We start from the raw sequence: 12,524 nt of genomic DNA, 5'->3' as shown, positions 1-12,524 counted from the left end.
GTTTAAGTGTTTTTCTTTCATTGTTTAAATAAAATTTTGAGAGCAGCCATATCCCACATTATTTTCATAACAAACAGTCTGCATGACACTGGTCTGAAGTGCACAGAAACACCCGCATAGTGATTGCACAAAACATTGGTGGCACTGAAGATAATTTCAGCAAGCCCTGTTAGTTTAAATAAATAGCATTTCCTGTTATTAGGCCTTGTCTATGTAGCAAAGTTACATAAAGATAACCTAAAATAGAAACTTAAATCTAGTGAAATTAATCAGAAGACCTTCTGGGTATATAATCTTTTTTCATGATGAAAGTTGCTTGCAGACTAGCTTAACTCAATTGGGAGCAGGCTTATATTACATCAAAAGAATGTCAGCAAATGGATCTGCATTGTTCAAACACATTGTTAGTTAAACCCAATATGAGTTAATCAGTGCAAGTTTCCCAAAGAGTCAGCTTAAATGCAGTTTAATGCCAAAAAAAGGGCAAATGACAGAAAATACATAACCTCCTGAAAGAGCTTCTTTCTGAAAGGTGATTTGTACTTACTGAGGATGCACAACTCCCACTTGCCACTGAATTCAAGGGAATTCAGCTTTCCTCAGAGGCAGGCCACAATAGCGGAATTAACATCGTTGTATTTACTGCAAATACTTCCACTCACTTGGAAAGGAGCTGTTGAGATGGCAAAAAAAAATGTGCCGAGATGCGGCTATGGTGCATCATCATCTATATTCAGTAAAATAATCAACTTGGAGTCAAACACTGCAGACAGACCACGTCCACTATCAGATCAACAGACACATCTACAGCCTTGCCTACAGACCTTCTGGACTGTCTCGTTCATCTTTACAACTGTCAAACCAGTTTTGTGCAACTGCGACTTGAATAAGCCTTTATGAAATAATAAAAAGCTTTTCCAGATAAAAACTACGCTAAATGTTTGATTGATATGATGAGTAAACCCATCCCATATCATACCTATTCATTATATAACAGTAGTGTTTTATTCAGTAGTGGCTTTCCAACCACAACAGAAGTGGCCGCAACTTCAGGTGCAATCAAAATTAAGCAGCTTATTGATACACCCGGATAAGCAAGAATAAGTATTGCTTCAAGCACACTGCTTTGCAGCTTAGGATAAATGATATGTTTCATTCATTTCCAAGCATAATATTCAGAAAATGGCAGCTTAAGCCAACATGTTCGTAACACCAGAATTTCATTGTTCTTCTGGAAGAAACGTAGCAGACAATACCCTTTATTGTAAGGTGCTCAATTTGCAAAATTAAAAAAATAAAAATAACCCCTCCAAGTCTCGTATTTGACTTGCTTTTTGTGTCTAGAATAAAATGACAAAACTTGACTACAGATACTTCATGTAAGGAGAAAGTTAAGACTTGTTACTCAAGAGTTTCCTTTCCAAAGGCAGGCATAAATTTGAAGTCACAACCTGCTTAAGACATTACATGTCAGGTTCACTCTCTTTGTTGCAGATTGTGCATACACCTAACAAGGATTTGTGGCAAGTTGGTGTATTTAACGTTTGATAACATGAGATGTTCTAGTTTCAAAACAGAGCTATATGCTGCTTTAACAAGTGAATATTTTTGGCCAAGCCTATTGCAGCAGTTAGCAGCACTATCATTATGAGAGATTTCCCCTAAGGCAATACAAGTAGAGCATTAAAAAGAATATGAGGTTTGGATCATCCCTGGTATTTTTGACAAAAACAAACCAAGAGGGAAGAAAAAGAATTGACTTAAGATCAGTTAAGCTCCTAAAGAGCAAAGGCCTCTGTCAGTCTTAGAGGATCTGTTCCTCAATTTATCAATAAGAGAAACAAATCCAACTTCTTATTCCTTTGCTGAGAATGCCTACCAGAAACTCCTAAACAACAGCTGACCTTTTCCAATACCATTTTTTTTTCTCATGAGGACAAATCTCATTACCACCTGCCAGCCATCAGCTAGTAAAGATTGTTCTCTGCCCCAGCCCATCATCTTGTTCCTTACAGTGGAAATACTGTAACCGTTCCTATATTCAACTACCCCAGTACTGAAAGCAAAATTCAAAGTGTTTAAAAACTTCTTTTATCTGCTATAGCTGTATTTCTTTGAACTCAAAGGTATATTTGGGAGAGGTAGTCCAGGAGAAAATGGTTTCAAGTACCAAACTCTGTACGTTACATACCAAGCTGACAAACCTATCAGCGCACCAAGAAGCTTTTGACTGAAATCATGGAAATATACGGCAGTGCACACAAACATGAATACCCAGATCATGGTGAGAAAACACAAGGAAACAAAAAGGCTGTTGACCACAACACGCAGCTTTGAGTTCTGGTCTATGGACAAGCCTTCCAGCACTGCCATTTCTTCCACAATCATCAGAGCACAGTACGAGAGCAGAAAACAGTGCCCTGAGATATCAAAACCATTCCAGATTCCATTGTCCTGGTGGCACTCCTGCTTGGTGGCGTACAGCTGGCGAGGCTCGTTGTGTTTACCCGAGGTAGAGCACATGCCGGTGAGATTCTCGATATACACGAAGAGTCCGGTGCAGACGTACCAGATGGCAGTGCCCACCAGCAGTGCACTAAGACGCCGCAGAGCTGTCAAAATGCTCTTCGTGTGGCCATAGAGGAACTTGCTCTTGGCAAAAAGGTAGGTGGTAACTCCAATGAAGGGCAGCAGAAGCCAGAATGTCCATGCCCAAGCCACCTTGACAAAGTATCTGCCAGAGAGAAGACAGAAGAGAAACATGCACGTGTGAAATTTCATAAGAGCCAGGATGAGGGAGCTGGGGGTATGTTGTGGTACTTGAACTAGCAGCTTTAGAGGTCACTGTTCAGAGCTGTCTAATTTAGACACATGATTCCTGCCCTCCAAGTAAAGCACAGATAAAATCTTAACCCTCTCCCCATTATTTCTCTTGGGTCCAAAACCCGAGTACTTTCTCGAACAGGTACTTCAAATGTTTCCCAGGCAGCATTCCCTTGGACCTAGATCCTCATTCAGACTCCCAGCTGACTTGCAGTTCAGCTATTGCAATTGCCTTTACCCTACAAACCCATTCAACTTTGCCTTACTCAAAGAACAGCTGCAAAGATATTCTCAGCCTGCCACCCTGACCACAGTAACCCTTTCTCTGACTTTCTCTTTCTTCCTCCATCTCAGATTATCTTTGCTTTCAAATCCCTTCACATCCTCACCCTCTTCATACTAAGATACCCAGGAGAAGGACTGACTCTTCCCCCTCATCAGCCCACAACACTCTTCCTCCATTTTATCTTGTAAAATAAATGAAGTAACAAAACCTCACAGTAGCATCTGGTCCTTTGCTGTCCCTCCAGTTGATGAGGGCCGTCCTACAGCATACACAAACCCTTCCGTCTCAAAACTCACTCCCTACCTTGCCAACTTTTACTGTGATGTCTGTAAATCTTGAAAACGAGCTGACAATGTGCTGCTATCCTGTTTAACAAGATATTGCCTAACTAGTCCTGACAGTATTGCATAACTAGTCCCCTTTTCAAATCTTACGATGGGGCAGGTTCAAGTGAATTTACTACCACATTAAGGAGACCATGGCCTCTGACCTTTGTCCCACCAGCACCTTCCGATGCAGCTTGCTTCCTGTCGGCTCTCTTTACCCACAACTTTGAAAAGCATAGACAGAATCCTGGTCTGTGACCAAGCAACAGCCAGACACAGTCATAATTTAATCATCACCTAAATCAGCACCTAAGACAAGAACAAGCAGGAACAAAGTTCTGCATTTTCATTAAGGTCCTAACAAAAACTGTCAGGGACTGCCCAGGACTTTAAGGAGTGCCTCCGTTGCTCTCCACTGTACAGCAGAAGGGGCACCTGTGCAGCAACTACAGCTGAAAACAAAATTCTCATTTGGCTGAGACACTTAAAAGCAAAAACGCTGCTAACATGACTACTGTCAGCAAACCAGCACACAAGTAACCTGCGGGGAAAAAAAATCGCTTCAGTACTGACAAAGCTCCCCTATTTCAGAAGGGCACGACACCGCAGTACGGTTTCACTGTAAGATCAATTCCCCTCTCTGAGCGTTCTGCCAATTGCTCTCTTCAGTCACGCTGAAAGCACTTCCTCTACCACGTGTCGCCAAGTGAACAATTCAAATCAATAAAGTAAAAAACCCCCAAGTCACCAGGGAAAATAGAAAATTTAGCTTTATCTTCTGGTCCATAGCAGGTAGGGCACAGGGGCACTCGCACAGCTCAATCCCTTCAAAGCGTTCGAGCAAAGCTTTAAAGAAACGCTGAGCCTGCCGAGCCATCGCCTAAGGAGCAGAAAACAGAAGTAATAACTCTGCTTTTACAAACACGCTAAAGACTTACACTCAGGAGCAGAAAACAAGATCAATAACGCTGCTTTTATAAAGATGCTAAAAGACTTATGCTTGCAAGACTTCAGCTTGCTTTTGGATCAATTCGCTGCCAGTTCTGAAAACCTGAAAAATTATCTGGGAGCTGAAGAAGGGGGAAGATTCCTCCTCCTCCTCCTCCTCCTCCCACCACGAGCAGCAGCCGGCCGAGGAAGCCGGGCAGCCCCTCGGCAGCCCCACCAGCCCAAGCCCAGGGGACCCCGCAGCCCCCCTCACCTCCTCGCCCCCCGAGGGCCCCCCCCAGCCCTCCTCACACGTTGAGCAGGTTGCGCTTGTTCTGCATGGGCGTCTCCGGCACCAGGTCGCCGTCCTTCAGGGCGGACCCGAGGAGGACGATGCCGAGCAGCACCCAGGGCAGCCGGCGGCGGACGGCCCCGGCCGCCAGCCCGGCGCGCAGCGAGCGGCAGCACCGCTCCAGCCGCTCCATCGCTCCGCGACCGCCCCCGGGCGCCTCCCTCACGGCCTCCGGAACGAGTCGAGCCCGGCTCCGCCCGCCGCCACCACACGGCCACCGCCGACCTTCTCGGGCGCCCCCGGGCGGCGCCCGCCGGGCCCCGGGCCCTGCGGTGGCGGTGAGGGGAGGAAGGAGCACGGCCGCTGTGGGCATGCGCGCCCCCCGCCCCGCCGCCATGTTGTGGCTGTACGCTCAGGGCGCCTCGTTATGCTGGGGGAGCGGGGTCCTGCCGTCCTGCTTCGTCCCGTGGGAGGGTTCCTGGGCTTTAGGGGTGCCCCTGCCCCTGACAGACGGCTCAGGGGTGGACAGGGCTGCGGCCAGCCCGTGGTGGGACCGGGCTTAATCCTCTCGAGGTTCCCTCATAAAGCTGTGAGGGCTGTTTGGCAGCACTAGCTGATGTGTCTGGTGAAGGAGCTGAGTGATCCTAGCAGTGGGAGAAAGCTCTCTGCAGGGCTGCCAACACAACATGATAAATTGGGTGGACAAAAAGCACTGATTTCTAACCAAAAGTCACATCTGGCTTTAAAGAAGCTCCCGTGCTGGGCGTGCAGCTGAGTGACATGAGCAGCCCCACCTCTCACTGCAAACAAGCACAGAAAACCTGGGACTTGAGGGCATAGCATGCCCGGTTCAGTTCAATGGCACTTTGAAATGTAAAGTGGAGTACAAGCTCCAAATCTATCATGTATAATGGGAGAAATGCTGTTTAAACAGCAAGTTCCTCAATGTATGTCAATATATATTCAGAAGCATTGTTATCCCACCCTAATGTATCAAAACATTAAAAAAGAACAAAAACTACTTTTTGCGTCCATTACCAAATGGGTAGGTTGCTTCCAGACCAGAACATCAGAACAGGGCATCAAGGGGTTATACTATGCACCATAAATGAACATCTGTTCCTTGTACAGTAATGTGCCCAGCTTTCCTTAGCGAGTGTCTTTCCATAGTATGCAAGAGAGAAATTGGGAACTTTCTCATACGTCCTAACATATAACTTTTGAACTTTTTTTCTGTGCCTGAAGAGTCTTTCTTGTAAGACTCCTGCACTGTTCATACTGCTGACAGCAACAGTGTCCAGACACTAGTAGTCTGTCACTATGATGTTTGAGACCTGCTTCATCTATTGAGCTGCTGCTGCTGTCATTTCAACTTATGCTTTGAAAAATAAAACACCATCAGCAAGCAGAGAAATTGCTAAATGAACAAAGAGCCTTTATTCATCTGAACGGCCTTAGTAATAAAAAATGTGAGGTGAAAAGAAAGCAGACCCTATCTGAGACAGGATGGGAAAGTGTTTCTTGCCAGAGTGCATTTCAAAGCCTTTTTGCAGTCATCGTCAGAAAATCTATGACAACATCTGGGCTGAAAGAGCAAAAGGATACATCAAAGTCGACTGACGCACAAGCAACTCCAGTAGATATGGACAGTTTCAGCTAAGAAGGTTATCCAGGGTAAATGGCATTTGGCAATTTATTGTATGTTGTTTTTAACAAGACTGACATGGCCACGTCTAACACTTCTAGCCACAGCATTGTACCCCTGAATTAGAAAAGACAGACAGCTGTGTTCACTCAAATGAGTGAGGATAACAGGGTCTGGGAGCAGGTTTCACAGAGTCCAGCATTGTCTGCCTAAATCCCCTCCTGTGGGAGTCCAGCTGCCTTTGAAACTTTTCCTTCTTTGCTTCACAGGTTTGGGTCTCTGATCTCCAGATTGTTTTCAATGCCTGTGAGCTGGAGATGGCAAGTTGCTTGGTTGGTTGTTAATGAAGCATACTGTGGTGTCTACCACATTGCAGGAGGATTTCGTAAGCTTGGCACCTGTTCCAGATGAATGGAATTGATGGCATGGGCTGGAAATTTGTCTGTCTTCAGCCCAGCTTGAAATGTCTGAGGATTATCTCTATAAATCATGAATTCTAGCAAGTGCACTGAGCAAAGCTCAACTGGGTTCCAGGTGTCCTGCAGATTTAGACTGAATCTGTACTTTCATACCACGTGTATGCTGCCACATGCACCAGCCAAGGCCAACAGTCCTTTTGAGGAACCAATTGTAGTTCCCTCATTAAAAATAAAAAATATTAAAAAAAAAAAAAGCAGGATTTAGATATTTTAAAACTACAGAAAATGCTTTTACTCATAACCAGGAAATGGGGTTTATTCTAGGGCAATTGTAGAAGGTTCCCAAAATATTCTCACAGAGAGCAAATTGGTATTTGACAGCTATAAACAATAGCAAACTGAATTAATTGGTCAGGTATAACAGATCTGTCTGTCCTTCGCTTTTTTTCTTACTTTTTTTCTTAAGCTCACCAAGTCACTGTCTGATTCAAGCTGAATACTTCCAGACTATTTGATGAAGACAATGTGTTTTTTTTTTATTTCCTCTGTTTGAAGAAAATGTTTAATTTGAACCAAGGCCCCAAACAAATTCTTTCACTGACAAATTAAATTTAGCCTCTAAAATAAGCAAGAATTGATTCATTTGCAGATGTAGAACTGCATACAGAGCTGAAGAGTGATTGGTGAGCATTGCCCCTGCATGCCCAGTTGCCCAAAGCCTCGGGCACTTATTTGGACATGCAACGTGGAAATCACAGCATCCTGAGCAGAGGTCTGAAATGAGATCCAACATGCCTTGAGAGTGTCCTTACTCTGGAGCCGTGGCAGATTTGAAGGAATCTTTCATGGTCATAAAGTTCCATGTTTTACCAGGTGTTCCATTATTCATTTGAGCAAGAACAATGACACTGAGTTGTTCTTAATTATTTAAAATGATGACATTACTTAGAAAATTAACTCATTTAGTTCTAGCAATTGTATTAATCATCCATTTCACTTTGATTGCAAGGAAACTTGCCTTTCTCATGCAAGGCTATGGCATGGATACCTTCTGCAGAATTGAGAATCATTGCCTGGAAAGTCACCTAACCTCAGCATGCAGTTAGTGGAGAGAGACCCTGACCCTTTGCAGCTCTTGCCAGACAAGAGTGACATTTTGCTCAGTGATAGTATGGTTTCTGGGTCCACTTCTCTGTTGCAACCACAGAAAGATGCCTAGAGAATAATAAAAAAATGCATATATATATATTAAACAAAACACAAGAAAGGTTGATTCTTCTCTGACCTGAGTTTGAGCTAAGGTGAGCTCTCACCAGCTGATCTACCCTTAGGGAAGATGTGCTCCAGGGAGTGCTCCCCAGGCATCTGGGCCAGGGGTCATGCTGGAGCTCAGCACAGCCACTCGCCTGCCCCCTCAGCCTGGTCTCTTTGCCACGGATGCGGTAGCACACAGGCACAGCTTGCACCTCATCCTCATTCGGAGTTAGGAGGAGACAAGGGCAACAGGTGCCCCTCAAAGCACGCTGCCTGTGGTTGCACACTTCATGGGTCTGAGTTACCTCAGTAAGGCACCTGTCTGGACCTGGGAGAACCCCTGTCTTCCCAGCTTGCCCTCCTGTCTCAGAGCAATACCTACAACCTGTTGGCATCTGCTTGTCCACCATTATCTGCCTGCTTTTCACCATAGGGATCATCTACCCCAGCTCTCTCCATCCACAATGCACTTTCCAGATGGAAACCATTTAGAAACCGTGGGCTCTCAGTGGCTGTGCCACCCCTCCTTTCCAAGCCTTGCTTGCTCTGTTTTTCTTGGTGAATGCTGCTCACATCTCCATGACTGATTGTGTTTGAGTTTGATTGTTAGGTGTGCTGGGATGTTTGCACGAGAGGTGCTACATAAGCATTATCTGTGCTGTATTTTCTTTGCCTAATAGGAGCTTAAGCTTGAAGTTGAAGATAGTTTTGGCCCTTTGCTGAGACACCATCCTTCAACCTCGGTGCTCTCAGCTCTGCAGCCTTCTCTATTCACTGTCAGCTTAAAAAAGTATGCTTTGTTCCCTTCTGTGTCAGTGATGCCTTTGAAATGCAGCCAGGGCAGGGTTACCGCAGCCTTCCCATCACACTGACCTGGATCCTCACTGCCTGTCTCTGGTGATGAGGGATGCTCTTCGTACCAGCCCGCCTCATCACTGCTCTGCAGAACCAAGGGCTTTTCACCTCTGTCAGTGGGTGCTGTATTATTTGCAGCAGAAAAGCCAAATCAAGAGACAGAATAGAGAAAATGGTAATTCACAACCTGTGCGGCTGCTCAAACAAATGGGAAAGACCTTTCCCCATCCTCGAACCCACAAAGTGTTGGAAAAAGTTATGGAAATTAGCCCCAGGTAATTTGTATAGACTGGACCCAGCATTAAAACCTCTGCAGGTCACACGTTTCCCCTCAAACTCTTTTCAGATGAATAGAAAGGGTATGATCTTAGCTGAAGGGAATTTTCAGCATAGCTGGTGGTTATATCCAAAGATCAAAATATTTTGGGATACAGGGCAAAGCCTAATAAAGAACCAATTCAGTTTCTGTGGAGTAAACTTTACTAATGCTACAAATTAAGACCTACTGCTACAAAATATTTATGTTCCTTGCTCTGCACAGCCAGATTTCAGCAGAGCAGACTAATGACAGGTCTGAATTTATGGAAGAGGATGGTCTGGTGATTAGGGCCCCGAGCAAGGATTCGGAGGGTCTGGTTTTAATTTGTGACTCTGACAAACTCCCTCTACAGCCATAGGCAGGTTCCTTAACCTCAGTATTCCCATATTCTGGGGGGGAAATGGGAGCAGTTGTTTTCCTGCTTCCTCAGAGATAATGCGAGGTTGCAGAGAGGTACAATAACGATCTGAAGAGCTTAAAAATAACCAGAGCTCACAAAGCTGTGAAATATTATTCTTGCTACAGAGAGAATAAAACAGCTCATTAGCAGATGAGATGGGGATGAGATTACACCTAAAAATGTGTGATTCATGTAAGTATACGTGCACTTGTACATAAAATGGTCGTAATTAGTCATGTTTCTGTAACTACCTGACCTAGTGCAGCTGCGGTGGCTGTGTGTACAACTCCTCGCTGAAATAGCTGGCCCGGTTTGCATTCGCCTTTTTGCGCAGCAGATGATACGTGCCTTTTGTGTTTGCCAAAGAAAATCGTCACTCCCAAACACCTGCATACATGAATTAAGTTGGTTCTGTGTTGTCTTTTCTTGGTAGCTGATGTGTAATTTTTTTTTCCCCTGAATATTTAATGGATGGGATTCTCAAAGAAGCACGGCTACTGGTAAGCAACTCCCATCCAGTTAGATTATTTTTTCTGGTAGTCCTGTGCTAGAAGTGTTGTTTATTTCTTTCATTTATTTGCTTTCTGTAGTGGTTATCAGTCACAGGTTAAACTTCATGCAAAATTCACAACAACAACGTCCATGAAGTCTTCTCTGGGTGGCCCTTGAGCTACTGTATAAAAATACAGCCTTTTTTTTTCCCCCCCCTAACAAAACACAGCTTGTTATAACTGCTCAAATACGGGAAGAAAATGATCTACACTTATTAATTCAAATTCAGAAATATGAACTTCTCAGACTTTACCAGTGCATTTTTAGCTCATGTGTTTACATTCAGGTGTAGAACCTGGAGCTGCCTTTCTGTTGATCAGCTGCAGGGACCACAGTTAGCAGTTCCAGCTTCCTGGCTGGATAACTGGCACAACAAACCACATAACATGAGCTGCAGCTGCTTTAGTCAAATATATAATTACAAATATTAAATGCAAAGCTAAAAAAATAAATATGCATACATAATATTTAATCTATGCTTTACTGGCTTAGTTAATTATATAAGTGTCAGCTAGAAATGTGATGCAATTTGCCCTGAAAATAATCCCTATTGAAGTGCTCTGTAGATAAAAATAATAATTACAGAAAACATCAAAGCATATGTTGACTGGCCAGTGGACTCAGGATTGTCCTAGTCTTAATTTAGCTGTAGTTAAGAAGTTTACACATGTATTTTTGCTAATGATTTGTTTGGTTTCTTACCAATCTATTCCCTGGGCTCAGCGAGCTGAACACCTCCTGCTGCCCTCATCTCTTCCACCACAACCTGTCCCACATCTCAGCCTGCATCAGAAGAGGAAAGGAGGATACCCAAGGCTGGGGAGTTCCAGCGTGATAACCAGCCACAGGTGCTATCAGAAGGACAGCGGGGTGACAGCAAGCAGCGTGAGGCACTGAGCCATCCTCAGGACCAGGATGATGCTGAAGCCAGAAACTATACAGGTGCCTGGGCTCTGAGCTCTGCTTCATCACAATTTTTCCAAGCCAGGCTCTTTCCTTCAGCATCTGTAGGAGTTTGGAAGCGCTTGTTTGGCTGTGACATGCAACTCAGCTTGCCTTGCTGCATGGAGGTGAGTGAGATCCTTGCACCTTCCCCGTGGCATCCAGTGAGCTCTTACTGCCAGGCACCAGCTGGTGGCAGGGCACTCGCTGACCCACTAATGCCTGGCCCAGCTTCCTGACATCAAGAGGAACAAGCCAGCTGCTCTCACTGAGGAATTGCATCCCAGTCCACCAGGAGCAGAGCATCCTCAAAATACTGGGGTCCTGTCTGCTCCTCACCAAGGTGGGGTGAAGGCATGGGTGTCAGCCCAACTCAAACCCCACTGACGGTGTCCACGAGCAGCAGGGAGGCAGCTCTGGGTCCGGGGATGGACATCAAACTGCAGCCACGTGGAGATCCTACCGACAGCCTAGAGCTGCAGAGGGATGACGAGTATGCTCCTGATGCCTGTTCTTACAATAAAGACCTCTCCAGTGTATTTCTCTTCTAATTTCTGTAAGAAATAAAATTAGAGCCAAATCCTAGTGCTTTAAATCTGAGCATTTAGCAGCTTTAGTTAAAGCAGTCGGGTTCTTTCCAGAAGTGTTTGTTTGTCCAGTTCAAACAAGCTACTTTACTTAAATACGAGCCTGCCACAGATGTGTGACTCAACCCAATCCCTGTTGACATGATTCAGAGGCTAGGAAAAAATACACGAGAAGCACATCCTGCCACTGGGCTGAGAAAAGCCCCTTTTAGGGCTGTTTCTTTAACATAGGCTCCGAACAATCAGAAAACCATTCTTCCCCCAGTGTGCAGCAGGACGTGGGCAGAGGATGGGGGATGCCAGCACTGAGCAGCACAGGGCCCATCCTGCAGCAGCATCCCCGCTCCCCCAGGGACGTCAGCATTGCTGGGGCTTTGAACGCCACTTCAAAGCCGTACCCAGAGCAAGGCTTCTGCAAACTTGGGGAAACAGGTAAATATTTGTCAGGGTCAATTAAGCCTCCTCATCCCCTCAACAGTCATCTGCGTGGGCTGGCAGGCATAGAGCCCCAGGGGCTTACCGAACCTCCCCAGGAGGCAGACAGACACCCAGCACTGCAGCGAAGAGGCCAGGAGGTTTTCCCCTCACCACAAACCATGAACTCACACAGACGTCTCCTTCAGTTGTTGGCTGGTAGGCAGAGGAAGGTCCTGTCCTCGTTCATCAAAGAGGAGAGAGGAGCAGAGCTGGTGTGGTTTATAACCCCTCCTCGCACCCCAGTTACTCCAGATTGGCGTCAGCTGCTCGCGGGGGCTGAGCACACACCTCCTCAGTGTCCTACCTGCTCTTGCAGGTTTTAGCAAAGGACATTGTGAGCTGTTGGTGCCAGAAGGTGTAACTTCAGATAACACTTCCAGGAATTTATGAAGTTCCATTTTCTGATGTCCACTGACCCAC

At 45.4% G+C, this 12,524-nt stretch overlaps 1 protein-coding gene and 1 long non-coding RNA gene across 3 annotated transcripts; both read right to left on the bottom strand.

Moving 5' to 3' along the window:
• Window positions 1-20: 20 nt before the first annotated feature.
• FITM2 (fat storage inducing transmembrane protein 2) lies at window positions 21-4,940 on the bottom strand. Its single transcript, XM_040575565.1, has 2 exons — window positions 4,675-4,940; window positions 21-2,734 (listed from the first exon to the last, which is right to left on the bottom strand). Exons 1-2 carry the CDS (start codon window positions 4,845-4,847, stop codon window positions 2,092-2,094), a joined length of 816 nt encoding a protein of 271 aa, XP_040431499.1. The 5' UTR covers window positions 4,848-4,940; the 3' UTR covers window positions 21-2,091.
• A 110-nt stretch (window positions 4,941-5,050) lies between these two features.
• Window positions 5,051-12,283, bottom strand: LOC121079160. Of its 2 annotated transcripts, none has more exons than XR_005824911.1 (5): window positions 12,234-12,283; window positions 10,801-11,594; window positions 9,798-9,933; window positions 8,846-8,950; window positions 5,051-7,933 (listed from the first exon to the last, which is right to left on the bottom strand). It is a non-coding gene; the product is annotated as an uncharacterized LOC121079160 (long non-coding RNA). The 2 variants fall into 2 exon arrangements; XR_005824910.1 differs by having other exon boundaries at window positions 12,148-12,274.
• Between the last annotated feature and the right edge of the window lie 241 nt (window positions 12,284-12,524).

This window comes from Cygnus olor, chromosome 16, assembly GCF_009769625.2.
Source record: "Cygnus olor isolate bCygOlo1 chromosome 16, bCygOlo1.pri.v2, whole genome shotgun sequence".
Classification (NCBI taxonomy): Eukaryota; Metazoa; Chordata; class Aves; order Anseriformes; family Anatidae; genus Cygnus; species Cygnus olor.
This window is presented reverse-complemented; position numbering and strand designations above follow the sequence as displayed.